The sequence below is a fragment of the Branchiostoma belcheri genome, unplaced genomic scaffold (assembly GCF_001625305.1).
Source record: "Branchiostoma belcheri isolate BF01 breed outbred unplaced genomic scaffold, Haploidv18h27 scaffold220, whole genome shotgun sequence".
In the NCBI taxonomy this organism is placed as follows: Eukaryota; Metazoa; Chordata; class Leptocardii; order Amphioxiformes; family Branchiostomatidae; genus Branchiostoma; species Branchiostoma belcheri.
In genome coordinates this window covers 153,976-169,928 of record NW_017803714.1, presented here as the reverse complement: position 1 = coordinate 169,928, position 15,953 = coordinate 153,976, and the positions used below count along the sequence as shown (strand labels likewise).

General features: G+C 42.1%; 1 protein-coding gene across 1 annotated transcript; it reads right to left on the bottom strand.

Annotated features, from left to right (window-relative positions):
• Positions 1–2,101: 2,101 nt before the first annotated feature.
• On the bottom strand, positions 2,102–8,594 carry LOC109470357 (uncharacterized protein C1683.06c-like). Its single transcript, XM_019769277.1, has 7 exons — positions 8,485–8,594; positions 7,746–7,830; positions 7,142–7,323; positions 6,698–6,833; positions 5,648–5,809; positions 3,952–4,088; positions 2,102–2,859 (listed from the first exon to the last, which is right to left on the bottom strand). Exons 1-7 carry the CDS (start codon positions 8,533–8,535, stop codon positions 2,533–2,535), a joined length of 1,080 nt encoding a protein of 359 aa, XP_019624836.1. The 5' UTR covers positions 8,536–8,594; the 3' UTR covers positions 2,102–2,532.
• Between the last annotated feature and the right edge of the window lie 7,359 nt (positions 8,595–15,953).

Genomic DNA, 15,953 nt, shown 5'->3' with positions numbered 1-15,953 from the left:
TTTTTTTTTACTTAGTGGTCGCCACGTAACACGGTCGTTGGGCCACTTTAAGGTGACCGGTGCTACCACCTGAATGATATGACCACTCACCTGGGTTACGGGTTACCGAGTAGAACTGTAACAGCAACTCTTCTCCCTGAGTCAGAAACAACATGATTGAGACCAGCCCAATTTCTCACAAGTAGTGAGGACTAACTGACCCAATAGGTTAAGAGGATAGTCGGGGACCCAGGGGTTACGAGGCTGGTCGGAAAAATTCCCTACCCCATTTTGAGACCATAATGGTTTGTTTCACTTCCGCTCACGTGGGTTCTTTAACGTGCTTGAGGTGTGTCTCACCTCAAACACAGGACCTCCATTTAACGTCCCATCCGATAAGACGCCCCTAACCGAAGCTAGGTACTCATTTTCACCTGAGTGAAGTGAGGAAAGTCGTGTAAAGTACCTTCCCAAGGGCACAACGTCGGCGCGCATGTTCGGACTTGTTCGGGTACGACCCTGAATCGAACCCGGGTCTCCCCGTTTCTTGGTCCAGTGATCTACCACTACGCCACACGACGCCACACGGTTCTCTTCGGGACTGCAGGAGCTCTCTCACCACGCCTATTAAGGATCATTAAGCTCCTGTCCCAGTTGCGCCGGTGCCCGTCGGGGATGGACCCCAGCCGGCCCCGGCCAGGCTCTGTAGTCTGTCCGACACCGGCTGTCGTGGTCACAATTGAAAGTTGCAGTCACGCTGCCCTGCAGGGGTCCCGGGCTCCCTCATTGGTCGGCCTCCGGCAGGTGCTATTATGCAGGTACTCGGCAGGTGCTCTGACGATGTCTTGTAGTGACCCCTGTGGAGTCAGACAGGGTAACGCGTGCTTCTCACATCCCGGTGAGGCAGTTGTAGGGTCCCTGCCGCATGCCCACGAACTACGGTCAGGCATCATGAAGGCTCTTGGTGGGCACTCCTCATATTTTGGGAAACAAACGCTGCTCGGATCATTTACATTTAGTTAGTACTTTCTCTGAGAGGACTGCGCGTGTCTTATAGAGAACAATCACCCACGCAAAAGATGGAGAAGACGAAACAAATTAGTCCCAGTAGTTTCTCTGTCACAGTATTGTCCGATCAAAGCTAGGAAAATTAATGTGGCGGTTTGAACGGACAATGCCGGTAAATAAGAAGGCAAAGTGGATACGGAAGAAAAGAAAAAGCTTGTGTCAGAACAAGCGACAATCTTCAAAGTCTAAAACTGCGGGAGAGGATCTTCCAATAATATAGTGCCGAAAAGTGAACAGAGACGTCCAAATGTATTCTGTAGGTTGATACCCTAATTCCAGAGTTTTATGTTTTGTATAAAAATTGCCTCTTTCAGATTTGTAGAAATATTTGTGGTCGTTTTGTAAAAACTAGTATTTCACTTCGAGCGAGACATTTGTCTAAATCTTTAATACAAATAGAAAAAAAAGCCAAAGTTAGTTTTCATAAAGGTATAGATTTAGTAACATTAACGCTATACGTTTTTATTTTTACTTTGAACTGTGGCATGTTCATTTACATTTTCTGTGCAAAACTCAACGAAAGAACCATTGTAACCTGGCCATAAAACCGAATATTAGATGCACTAACGGTTTTAGCTGACTTACTTTAGCCCTTTTTCAAGACTTAAGGTCTACTAAGTACTTAAGTTACATTTTCATTGCTTATTAATAAGGCCATGTTGATTTGATTATATGGATGACATCCTCCGGGAGCCCCAAAGCTGATGCGCGCGTGCGAATAAAAAAAAAGTTTTGCAAAAAAAAAAGTTTTCATTATGAAATCTACGTGGTCTTGAGGGTTGAACAAATGGGACAGAATATGGTTTGGCGAATAATCTAATCTTCAAGTTCATTTCCTTACAATTTTGTCTTTTTTCGTTTGATTTTGGCATTCTACGACATTAGTATAGTTTTTACTTATTTTTTTGTAACTTACGGTATATTTTTGCTCATTTTGCAACTGTTTTGTACGATTTACAGTATGGTTGAAAACTTCTTTTTTTTTTTGGAAACGGCCGAAAATTCATGCGCGCGCGGATGTCATCCATATAATCAAATCAACATGGCCTAACCAAAATATGAAACTAATACGAAATAGGGTGGTTAGCTACTATGCGATAGGTATGAATATGAACTTTTACAATCATTGGAGGAGTTTTTAATATCTATACAATCTTTAATATATAACCCTGCATGTAGGGGTTGTCACAAGTAATTGTGTATTTAAATTGCTTTTTAGTTAATTTTGGTAAATGCTGGAATAGAATCTGATAGTCAAGTGTTCTAGACTGTGAAGGACCGTATCATTTAGGACACGGGAAGTCTATACCGGCCGCCGTCTCGGTGGGGTCACGTGTCCTAAGGGATTGACCCATTACGATCCCGATGAAAGCTTCAGTAGATCTGCCCAAACGTCTACCACTCATCTCTTACAAAACTGACTTCTGAAAGTTAAAGTCCAACATGCATGTAATGATAGAAGTAAAACTGCTGTACACAAACATATTATGCTACTGCTTCGATCAAAAGTTCTTTATACCGCGTCATATCAAGGTTTTGCATGACGTCAATATTAGGGCTTTTCTGACTCAACCCTCCCCAATCCGGTACCATCTGTGCTCTTGTAAACTCTCCCTTTGTTTCTACAGTAGCGTACACATTAGAGACGGTCTGTGCTAGGGCGTTGTCCATGGCAACGGCGGTTGCCAAGGGGTCACAGGAATCGTACGTTAGCATGCCGTCATGTTGTAGTGTTTGCGTTAGGTTGTACGTGATGTCCCGGATGAAGCGAGCCTTGGGCGTGTCCACAGATAACCAGCTTGAGAAGAAATCCTTCATAAACAATAAAAAGGAGAAAGCACGTCAACAGAAGAGTAGTTTCTCTATGAATATCGTTTCCAGAGTATATCAAAAGTCAATGTTTGAAAATAAACCTCGGGCGATATTCAAACCTTACATAATCGATTAAAAATGAGCACCATTTTATAAAATGGATTGTACAATCTACAGTGATAAGCGCCTATTACTGTTCACCTTTATTTCCGATTGTTTAATTGATTTCAATACGTTAGATCCTATAGATAAATTCAACTACTTCCTCAGGGGAGATAACCAATACAATAGAGAAATACATTAAAGAATGTTTCAATCTTAGAGACTACATGTTACAGAATAGTAAAACCTTTACTGTTACCACTGATATATATTCTGTATGTAATTTTCCACATACATGGGATGAAGTCATCCATACATGTATTTATCTTTGTTAGACCTTTAGTAGTAGTTGTAGAAGACCATACAAAAGTCCCTGTACTTTTGTTGTGTCAATAAAGAATCTATCTTCATCATTTGGTCTGGAATTAAAACCGAGGTGCCCTCGAGGAATACCAAGAAGGAGAAAAGCAAGCATATGGCGACTATTGAACCGTACTGGTAGTCCTATAAATAGCCCTATATAACAGTCGTAAAATGGCCGATCCAAAACAGACATTTCCCGTCGGCTTCGGGATGATCCGTTTTCTTCCCGGTTTCTGAGCGTCGTAGGCTTCCCTAGCCTGCAATTTTACCGTTAAATGTTGGCAATGTTTAGAGCCTCTATAGCTAACCTATACTACTGCCGAGATTTATGACATGAACACAACCGAAAAGCCACTGATGTTCGGTGACGCTGCTAGAGTAAACCTAGCATCTTCTTCGTCGCAAAATTACAAAAACTGATCATTTTCGTGGCAAGAAACCGACGTCTGGTTCAATCAGCAGAACTTCCCACGACTCTTTTGAGGCCTAATAAGGCTATTAGGCAAATACCTGATTCAAGAGACACCACGGCTGGTTCATCAATATTAAGATCGACTTTTTTTCTTGTAGGTAGATCAATATTAATTGCTAAAAAATGAATATCAGAATTTTTATCCATCAACGTACCCATTCCAGTCCGTGCTCCTGACAGACCTCCCACGGTACAACCTTCATGGGACACTTGTACTCCCGTAAAACAACCTGCGCCGCTTCAGGGTCCATCCAGAAGTTAAACTCCGCAGCTATGTCCATGTTACCTACTCCTGTGGACAAGAAACGGCCAACATCATAACATTTGGAAACGTCGATGAATGTTAGACATCCAGGTAATAAGATATACGTCGAAAAGTATTTCTCTTCTGGTCTCTCAGTCACTGACGAAAGCTAGTGGATACTAGCTGAAACGTCTGACCGTTTCCAAAATCATATCCAGTTGCTTTAGTAACTGCTTTTTGGTATATAACATTTGGAAGATTAGAGCTTCACGACCTTATACCTTAGCCACATTATGCTAGCCTTTACCACTGACGAATCATTAATGTTTTCAATTAATATGTATTATGCAAATATAGTATAATATGTATGCAAATACGATCCCCATGATGTGCATGATCGTATCAGTCGATTATATTCTGTACACGATGACAGTCTTATCTTAACAAGGAATGTCATTAGATTTTCATGAATCATGCAAACGATGATATGATTTTGATATCTTAAAGTCACTCTATGTAGTTTTTTGACAATACAAAAAGTATATTTCTTATTCTTTTCTTTACATAGTACATTGGCTTAACCCATTAGTATTCCAAAATTATACTCCACAGCAAAAAATACAACATCCTTGCTCCTTAGAAGCTTAGAAAACTGTGAATGATCTTCTATTCAACCTCTGGCCAAACCACACATATGGTATTGTCCACTCCCAGTGGTTTGACCTACATCCCAGTGGGGTGTCAGTTGATAGCTTACCAGTTTCTGAAATACCTAATCGTTTACCAGATTTTTTATCTCTTTTGAGGGGATAATGACCACAGTTTATTCATGCCCAACAAAATACTCTAAGTTGATAATTATATTCCACCTCATGTGAAAGATATGAGTTTTTTCTAAGGAGGGTATATCTTGTGACATCTGCCCCTGTCTATCAAGCCTGGCATGCCCGGGCCAATTAGCCACCCTAGGGGGCAACCCCTGTCTGTTGTTGTTGTTGTCCTCAGAGCAAACCGGTGGCACCGGGAACTGAAGAAGGACTAGTACTGTTTGAACGGACAAAATATACGAAAAAAATGTGAAATAATGACACAAATGTGTTGAAAAGTGATAGTAACTGCTAATAACACCGAAATTTAGTATAATTAGAATATTTCAATTTTTTGCGCAAAAAACTACATAGAGTGCCTTTAACTTTCAAATGCTGCAAGCATGAAATTCCCGGCAGTTACCACTACAGAATTTTAGCATGTTGGTATTGGTTATGCAAAGTGGATACTGATTTACATGAATTGATATCTGCCAAATTGAATGTTCCTATCGTTCTCAATTACATATATACGTCCCAAGTTTGAAGTCTTCTCATGGAACGCAATAGAATCTCCTCCAAAGTTTCCGGCCGTGCCTTCGTGCTCTTGTGCAATGGCCACAAAATACAATTAAATTGTGTATTTATGTAAATGTGTGATTTGCCCGCTTGTGTCTGTGCGAGATTGTTTAAATGTTTGTGTGTGCACGCGCATATATTTATGTGTGTCTACTATGCAAACATTTTGCCATACAACAGTTTCACAGTAAATGCACAAGTGAGATTGTGACCTGTTCTGACCTCTGATGTTGCCTCCCATGATGATGATCTCCTTGAAGCGTGAGGAAATGTCCGGGTCCATCCTCCTGGCCAGCGCCACGTTAGTCAGCGGACCGAGGGCGATCAGGGTGATCTGGTTCGGGAAGGCCTTGGACATCCGTATTAACGTCAAAACGGCGTGTTCTGAAGGGAAGCAAATATCTGGGCTGAATTGAAATCTTAAACGCATCCGATTGCAATTTTATGTTGTGGGATGGGGGATCGAAACAAAAATTATCCTGAATGAGGAAATCTGTCAAATATTGACATTTACTGCTATTCTAAGTACGTTTTATCGTCAATTCATACTGTCACAACGCAACTGGTGTCAGCGGTGGGATTCGAGTCCACGCCATTTTGGACAGGGTCAAGCGGTGGTTTTGACCGCAGATCACAGTATTAATGAGTAACCCCCGGGTCTATGACACGCGTATAGAAAATAGTGCGGATAAACATCTTGAATCCTGGCTAGAACGACTTATGTGAGAGGTATCCAGGAGTAAACTGCGCTGTGTGGTATAGAGCGCGCGTATCGGCTTTTAGACCGTATGATTTGGATTGTGAAGATTTTCCTGTTCGTGTATAAATGCGCCGCATTGCGCAACTACGTTCCAGCGTGAGCCGGCTGCAGTTCCGTTGACCTCCGCAGGTGGCCAAATAAGAGAGGTCGTCACAATGTTAAAAAACCATAACTATTTTGTTTTCAGTTATTTAGTAGATCATACTGTATATTTCAACATATTAGTTGTTTCTCTAGTGCACCCTACTATAATTTTTACCGCGTCGAAGTGTTTTGCCACCATAAATTATTCTACTGAAGTTAAGTAAAACGTTTTCTCTTGGTTGAAAGGCTTTATCGAAGCTAACCTTTTCAGGCTCTATGGCCCTTTTCCCACTAGGAAATAATCCGGATCGAAGCCGGGTGGAAGCCGGATCAAAGCGAATCCATTCGGCTCGATCCGGACAATTCTATCCTAGTGAGAAAAGGGCCTATGACACGGAAACCTCCAGGTAAAGTTAACAGGTGCGCACCTGTTTGATTGATGAGGCTGTAGTCAGGTGGGCTGGTGTCGGGTACATCTCCCAAACCGTCAGCTCCGTTCCAGTACGTGTGATCATAAACGTCGTGCCCCATGAGTTGGAGAGATGACCCTACGTACACAGGGACCTGAAAAAAACAGAGAAATGGGAAACATGAAGTAAACTGGGAAAAGCGCCCTGGGAACAGCTATAACTAAAACTAAGATACATTTCCCTGCTGTTTTCTGCCATGACTTTGAAAGCTCGATTATAACCCGGTAGATCACATAAACTAACAAGAGTTTTGTGATCTCATACCTTCGTAAAATGATGGACGACAGACGAATTTAAAATGTTTCTCATGATAATTTCGCTAATAAAAGCCTTATTTTCACCAATAATTTCACATGATCATATTCCACACAGACGCAGGCATAAGGTACTGGAAGAACTCACATCCATGCGCCCGGCAGCCTGTAAAATCCTCAGCGCGTTCCGAGAGGCCATCTGAACTTCCCGCGCATTTCCCTTCACACACGTGACCGCCAGCACGCGCACTGCAGGCTGGGATAGCACCATCATCATGGCGATGGCGTCATCAATCCCGGGGTCCACGTCAAGGATCACCAGTTTCTCCTCTATTGTTAAATAACAAGTAAAAACACAAAACATGAAACAAGGAAGGTAACAATAACATTTGCAAGCAATCGCATAATATTGACCTTCACATGCCTTATTGTTTACTCAAACGCATGCATATATACATGGTTACTAGCTCCTCCAACTCTGTTCTGCCACTTGCTACATAATGCAATCCGACACGACAGGTATCATGGTGACACAAGTCTGGTTCAGGTCATTGACCGTATGTGTTTGGAAAGGAAGAAGAAGGAACAGAGCAAAAACAATAATTTTCTTTCCATGAAGGTAAACATGAAAAGTATAACGTAAGCTGTATAACATGCAATATTTATCTACGGTTATTAAAAATTAGAATCATTTTAACTCTTTAAACCCGGGAACGCTGGGAACTACGCATTGTATGATTAAAATGTAGTACCTTGTTGTCCAGCACGATCTGATGACCTAACACTTAGGCCAACTCCAAGTCCAATGGCAAGTGCCAACAGGACCACTCCAATAGCCTGTAGGTGATAATAGGAACTGTTACAGACAAATCAATAGTATACATTACTGGGTTTCTTGACCCTAGGGCTAAAAATGGTTGCCACCTTCTGTAGTTTCCGCTAAAGTAGTTAAGAAAACTCTTGTTCTTCACAATTGACGCAGATGAAATCCCTCTGAACCACTGTTGGATTTTGTCGAATCAATTGAAGAATGTGTTGTTGTTTCAAGGTTAATATTTACAAAGTAAAGAGTCCAAAGTCCACATCCTCTACACTAAACACTGATCTGGATTCATTAAAAGGAAAATATTGTGTTTTCTTTGTACAGTAAATTGGACTACACATTAATGTACATAAATTATGTCTGACCAGCCACGCCTAGCGCCTGACGTTGTAATTTGAGTCAAATTTAACCCCCGAACACACCCGGACACTGTTGACCTACTGCCGAACACCAGCCAACCATAACCGAACCTTCCGTCCACACCAGAATGTTTTAAACATTTTAAAACATTCGGCTGGCGTAGCTGACCTGATCAGAGACACTAGCCAACCACAACCAACCTGGCTCCCGACTTACTCCTAACCATAATCGGAGGGAGTTAGGCTATACTAATTATTCGTCTATGAAGCTTTTTAGACTCGGGTAGCTAAAACTGCAGAAGAACTTACCACCGACAGCAGAAGAACATGCCTCGCTTTTGTGGAGGAGTTTTCACCCATGACGTTAAAAACTTCCTCGTTGGTTGAACAGTCTAAACACACACGGGACAACACTGGTTCCGGGTCCTATGTTGGCTCCCTGTACCCGCGCGTGCGTGTACTGAATTGGAAGTGGGTCACGATATGTTACGCTGAAGGGCAACTTTCAAGCCAAAAACATACATGTATGCATGATCCTTGCCAAATTATGTACATGACCCGGAAACAACATGGGGGGTTCCAATATACCTAAAACAAGGGGTAGGAGGGGTTAAGTCGTGATGTGGGAGTCTAAACCTAACCTAACCCCGATCGTAAGTATTGTAACAGGTAACAGTAGGATTATTAGTTAGATTAAGTTCGCAGGCTCTGTAGACCCCGGATGTTAGCTAGTCAGCAGTTTTACCAGCACTCTACCAGACTCCAAGGTCCCGGATGTTGACCCAGTTAACTTATGACTCTTCTAATTCCCTTCAGGCCAGAAAACCACTTTCCAAGATGTGCCCCGCCGGTTGAAACCGGTTTGAGTCATTTGCATTTACTTCCAACCAATCAGGAGTGAGTTTCCAAAATGATCACCAACTGTCAATCACATAGCGTTTGGTACCTATTCGGACACCCTCCCGTACTCCGGGAGAAAGATCTTGAAGCGCCGGCCTCTCAACACCCCCGACCCCGGAGTCAGTATAGTTGTAATGATTCTATGAGTCTAGATTAGCGGGTCTACTACCTGTAGATCGAAGCCGTCACTTCTGACTAGGTATGTAATAACTTTCTAGGTAACATTTATGCCGCACTTTTAGCCAGGGGTTTTGATAAGTAGTATTCTTATACTTCTGTGATCTTTGTTCTGTATCGCTACTGTCTCATGTACTCGTAGAATTGTTACAACCTACTCTCCTCTTAGCTTGCCAACTTGTGCTAGGATCAGAGTTGTATGAACAAATCCTTCGGTGGTATATCGTATCCCGTGGCTCGTGTCGATCCTTAGTTGAGCTAGCGTAGTGAGAGTACGCTTAGTGTTTAAGACCTAGGATTGACGGTAATCCGCCCTAGACCTCGACAACACTGTACTTGGGAAGCAGCAAACGGTCTGTTACAGTATAACCCTAGCCCTGAACAATGTGATCCCAATTCTACATGTAACCCGAACCCTTATACTCTCCAAGCAGAGGTTGATGGTGGAAGGTCGTTTGCTTTTTATATATGGCCACTTTTTTTGTCGCTACCACATGGTTACAGACTGGCTAATTTGATACTGTCTTACCCCCACCAAAAGATCTGCTTGGAGATTACCTAACCCTAACTCTACTACCAATCCTAACCCTAACCCTAGCCCTAAACATCTGACCTCTCACGTATATGGCAGCTCAAGGATTTGGCTCAACACCGGATATGCATGCCAGCGATCAGTGAGCCTTCAAAGAAAATGACCTTTCTTTATTTACCACAAAGGGCCATGGGCGCGCGATAGGTCACATATCAGTAGATAAATAGCTGTTCTTAGCTTGCCGTTTGTTAAAAAAAACTAGAAAAAAAATAAAATAAATTGATTTTGGGGACCCGGCACTTACAGTTTACTCCATATCATAATGGATGAAAAATAGTGTTTTTCCCCTGCAGGTTTCTTAGTCACCCCCCCCCTCTCACTCCTTCTACTGCCATTTCGTCAAACTCATCCAACTTCTTCCGAATTTTAAGGCCAAATTTGACTTGAGATTTGGCATGGATGTGGTCAAATACTTTAAGCACTTTAAGAAGACAGTAAGCACGTTTGTAAAATAGGCCAAGGACACCTTGCTATATGCCTCTTCATTTTTTTAACTACTCTTTTCTCCAAGCATCACAAAGGACATAATACAGGAATCGTTTAAACGACTAGTTTTTGATGGTGATAAAGAAATCTTCCAGTTCGCTGTTGGACGGTGTAAGCTGCATGTAAGAATAAGAAGACAGAAGTCATGTTTGTACTCACCTGTCTGTCACAAGAAACCTCAAGATATTTGCCAGCAATGCTGTCTGGAAAGGTTTCCGTCAATCCTTGATTTTCCTTCTACCCCGTCACTACAGATGTCTTTGGGCGCAAGTCTATTACTGTTTGGTCCACCACTGAAAAGCGTCAAATGGTTCCACCAGTTTGATCTGAAATGGCCTTCTGGTTTCTGAGACGCAGCAACGCTTGGGGAAGAGAGTGATTCCGTACGTATACCTGAAGAACTGGTTTTTAGTAGCCTTGTCCAGCAATGTAACGTAGGGCAGATATTACAGTTATGGTTGGTCATAGGAACCTATGATTAACTAGAAAGGCCAATATTTGCTTTGGAGCAAATACAGCGATGGGTTCACCACATTTTACCACATGGCAGGGAAAGAATGAGAAACACAAGGGAAAACAATGATTTACATTGATATAACTATAATATGAAGTAACATACAACTAAAACAACAGTTGGATAGCTATTCCCTACTTTATTGGTTAGGATTTTTAATTGCATAATGCAAACTGTTGATTTAAAAAAAAAAAAAACGTTCATGCCCTGCATTCCAATGCTGGAGCAGAAAAGCTTGAAATACCTACCAAGACACTTGAATAAAGACATACTGTCAGTATGGAAATGCTCTGTGCAGGTGTTAATCAAGTTAAATCCCAACAGCCAATCAGCAAGAAATGCTCTGTGCAGGTGGAAATGCTCTGTGCAGGTGTTAATCAAGTTAAATCCCAACAGCCAATCAGCAAGAAGTATAGTGGAAAGCTGCATGCCTATTGGTTGATGCCCTGCATTCCATTGTGATGACTCATGCCCAGACATCACAATACAGAGGTGACAGTGAAAACCGTGAACATTGACCCCCCGCTTGCGTTGCGGTACAGTAAAAAAAAATCGGGAATTACAGCAATCAATTTACTGAGTATGTTTGCTTAGTTTCCAGATGTTTTGTACTTGTAGTTTTTAAATGAACGAAAACCGATGCGCGCACAGATGTTACTTTTGTGACAACATCAAAGTGATTTTGGTTTGTATGTTGAAAAAATACAAAAGACTAACATTCGAAGTTATTGAAATTCTTGAGTAAGAACAATCAGTTTTGGAATGTTAAAAGCAAAGCAATGGATATTAAAACGAAAATGTTAAAATTAAATGTTGAAATTGTTAAAGGCACTCTATGTAGTTTTTTGCGCAAAAAATTGAAATATTCTAATTATACTAAATTTTGGTGTTATTAGCAGTTACTATCACTTTTCAACACATTTGTGTTATTATTTCACATTTTTTTCGTATATTTTGTCTGTTCAAACAGTCCTTCTTCAGTTCCCGGTGCCACCGGTTTGCTCAGGCAGGACAACAACAACAACATACAGGGGTTGCCCCCTGGGGTGGCTAATTGGCCCGGGCATGCCAGGCTCGATAGACAGGGGCAGATGTCACAAGATATACCCTCCTTAGAAAAAACTCATATCTTTCACATGAGGTGGAATATAATTATCAACTTAGAGTATTTTGTTGGGCATGAATAAACTGTGGCCATTATCCCTTCAAAAGAGATAAAAAATCTGGTAAACGATTAGTTATTTCAGAAACTGGTAAGCTATCAACTGACACCCCACTGGGATGTAGGTCACACCACTGGGAGTGGACAATACCATATGTGTGGTTTGGCCAGAGGTTGAATAGAAGATCATTCACAGTTTTCTAAGCTTCTAAGGAGCAAGGATGTTGTATTTTTTGCTGGGGAGTATAATTTTGAAATACTAATGGGTTAAGCCAATGTACTATGCAAAGAAAAGAATAAAAAATATACTTTTTGTATTGTCAAAAAACTACATAGAGTGACTTTAAAATGTAAAATGGTTAAAATTGTTGAAATTGTTAAAAATGTTAAAATTGTTAAAAATTGTAAAAAGGATAATTAAAAATATCCAGTGTACCGGGGTTCGAACTCGTAATGTCTGGACTTGCAGCCCTGCGCGTTACCAACCGAGCTATCTGGACACGTTTCCATTACTCACTGCATTGTATGTCATATAAAGTGAACAACATGGCGGTAACGATCGCTTCAAGTACTAGTAAGGTACTCTCCAAGCAGAGGTTTGGGTTTTGGGGGTATTTTTAGCGTGTTTTTAGGCTTTTTTATCGGGGTTTCTCTTTTGCACTGAATTTTGTTTCCCACCAAACCCAACCTCTGCCGGCACTCACCTCGGGGAGGGCAAACCTATTCAAAACAGGCGATAGTGCCCCTCCCCGGGAACCATCAAACTGTCATTAGGGATATCCATTTTATTGTGGTGGATTATCACACTTCTAGGCAGTCGGAAAGGCATTCATTGGGCCACACGCCTCCTGCTGACTGTGCCTATTCATACGTCTGGTTCACACCTCCTTGCAGAACGACTGAAATGTGTTGAAATGATTAGGTTTATAGCCCATTGAAGTTTTCGACTGCCTGCAGAGGTTGGGTTTGGTGGGAAAAAATTAGTGCAAAAGAGAAACCCCGATAAAAAAGCCTAAAACACGCTAAAATACCCCCAAAACCCAAACCTCTGCTTGGAGAGTACTAGTAAGGGACTTTCTAGGAGATACACTCTACAATTTTGGTGATTCTTCAGAAATCGATAACAGAATATATAATACTAGTCGGTGAAGATTGTGGAAAATTGTTGATACCGTGGCGCGCGCGCGTGCGCCGACGATACACATTACGTACCGTTGTTTACAGTACTCGCGGGGCGCAGGTCATTGACCTCCCGCTTGCGTTGTTCCAACAGAGAAGAGCAAAATATCTGCCAGTTTTTGCGTCAGATTTCAGTGTTTGTTAAAATCTTATACAGGCATCCATGCAGCTATAATTCTTCCAACTAGTTCGTAGTTAGGTGAAATGTTTATAGGAATCACACGAATCGGTATCCAGTATCAGAGTATCATGGCCCACGGCCGAGACCGCGTGGACCAGCTGCGCTGGTACGTGAAAATGGTAGTAAATAAATTAATTAGCCAACAGCCAATCAACAGCCACATCTGCAAACATGACCACACCTGCTTGTATGCCCATATTTGGGCCTTCCCCCGAATTCCTTTCTTATTACGTCACGCGCGTACGCCCCCACAGTACTTTCCTATGGGGACCACTAAAAAGCAAATAAAACGATTGTAAATGCTTGTATCAAAAAAATTAAAAAACGCCTAAGGGTATTTACCCACTCTACCTCTATACGAAATTACAGATAATTTCGCCCAAAAATGAAGGAGTTGAATCAATTTAAAGAAGTGGCAGGAGGAGAAGGAGGAGAAGAAGAAACATCAGAAAAAGCAATATGGGTTCACCACCACTTCGTGGTGTGGTGAACCCATAATTACACTAAAATAAGTCCCCATGAAAGTAATTTATCACATTTCAATCTCAAACATTCTTCTGCACCAGAGAGCTTCAAGAGTCTGTTTCCCAAATATAGAAAGAAAACCAGGGGGTTGTCCAGCTCAAACTCTGACAACAGCTCACAACAGTTAAGAAACCCTACTTTTGACCTAATTGCCTAAAACAGGAATGCTATGAAATCACTTTACTATATATGCGGCATAACTATTGAAGGCATTGTTACCGTCATGAAAAATGGAGGTATTGTTTTTGGTGCGCCCGTGTGTCTGTGTGTGTGCCTGTGTGTCTGTCTGTATGTCTGTCTGTGTTTCGGCATGCACACAAAAATTGGCCCGTTTCCGGGAATGTCCAGGACATGTACGGGACTGGACACATTCTGTGTGCAGGTTAGAAATCCCCGGGTTCTACCGGAAATCTAGAATTTCGATGTGGACTTTGGACACTTTACACTGTAAATATTGACCTTGAAACAACAACGCACTCGCCAATAGCATTCTACACTGAACACCGATCCAGATTCATTCTCACATCAAAATGAAAATATTTCCCATTTAGAAGTACGAGTCCTTTGTACAGTAGATTCTACATTATAACAAATGTCATGTACAAACCTAGAAAATGACGTAGGCCTAACTATTACCATGCTCCGTTTTTCCTCACAAACGATCTTTCATCCAAATCCCCTGCCATACACACCTTCTATATGAGATCTGCCCCCAAACACCAGCCGACCAAGGGAAATTCCGTAGCAGTCTGACTAGTAACGCATAACGCATAACCGTTTTAAAAAATAGTCAAATTTACCCCCCCCCCTAACACACCTGGTGTTGAGACAAATCCTTGAGCTGCCACATACGTGAGAGGCCAGGTGTTTATGGCTAGGGTTTGGGTTAGGGTTGGTGTTAGAGTTAGGGTTAGAGTTGGGATCATTGTTCAGGGCTAGGGTTAGACTTACGACTGGGATTTAGTTAGGTTTAGTCTCCCACTTCACGACTAAACCCCTCCCACCCTTTGTATATGGGAAACCCCCAAGTAGTGCCAGTGTCATGTATTTGGCAGGATCATGTATTTAGTGACACTGCGCACGAGACTAACATAGCTGAACCTTCCACCCACATTCGAATTCTTTAAACATTTTGAAACATTTGGCCTGGCGTGGCCAAACACCAGCCAACCACAGCCGACCGTGCTCCCGACTTACTCCTAACCATAGTCGTAGGGACTTCCATAGTGTTTGGGAGGCCATATTAGACTCTGTGGCTTTTTAGACTAGAGTAGCTAAAACTGAAAAACTAAAACCGCAAGCGTTACCACTGGCAGCAAGAGAACATGCCTCGCTTTTGCAGAAGACTTTTTCTCCATGACGTTCAAAACTTCCTCATTTACATTGGTTCAGTCTAAACACGGGACAGTTCTGATTCTGGTTCCGATGCCGAGTTGATGTCTCCGTGCGTGCGTGTACTAAAGTGGGTCAAGGTGTTACGCTGAATGAAGGACCACGGCACCACGCACTGTAAGGCCACACCGACTTAATTTTATGGATGACATCCTCTGAAGACCCCCAAATTAGTGCGCGCGGGCGAATAAAAAAAAATTCCGGCCAAAAATAAAAATGCTACTAAACCACAGGAATACAAAGCTGGTATTATGAATTTGCGGCAGTACATGCCAACGTATACGACAAGCCGACACATGCTGGCTTTTTGTGGAATTTATGAATCGGCACTGTACGTATGTACTGAGTTCTTGACTTGTGAACATTCAGCAGCCTGGATGCCATCCTCCAGAGTTACCATCGGCTCCGTATTGTCGCTAACTACCATGGATTACCCAGGCCTATAGCTAGAGCCAGGCCAGAGCTTCGGAGGACGTGATCTTTTTTTTTTGGAGAACAGGCGAAAATCAATGCGCGCGTGGATGTCATCCATAAAATTAAGTCGGTGGGGCCTAAAGCCAAAACATGATCCTGCCAAATACATGACCCCGACACTACACGGGGGTTTCCGATATACCTGAGACAAGGGGTGGGAGGGGTTTAGTCGTCCCAATTGTTAAGCTAACCCTAG

Excerpts from the sequence above, each read along its gene's own strand:
- LOC109470357 (XM_019769277.1), bottom strand. The coding sequence starts at position 8,535 with ATGGGTGAAAACTCCTCCACAAAAGCGAGGCATGTTCTTCTGCTGTCG. Across the intron at positions 7,831-8,484 it reads ATGTTCTTCTGCTGTCGGTG|GCTATTGGAGTGGTCCTGTT; the intron begins GTAAGTTCTTCT and ends TATCACCTACAG. Across the intron at positions 5,810-6,697 it reads CAGCCTCATCAATCAAACAG|AACACGCCGTTTTGACGTTA; the intron begins GTGCGCACCTGT and ends GCTTCCCTTCAG.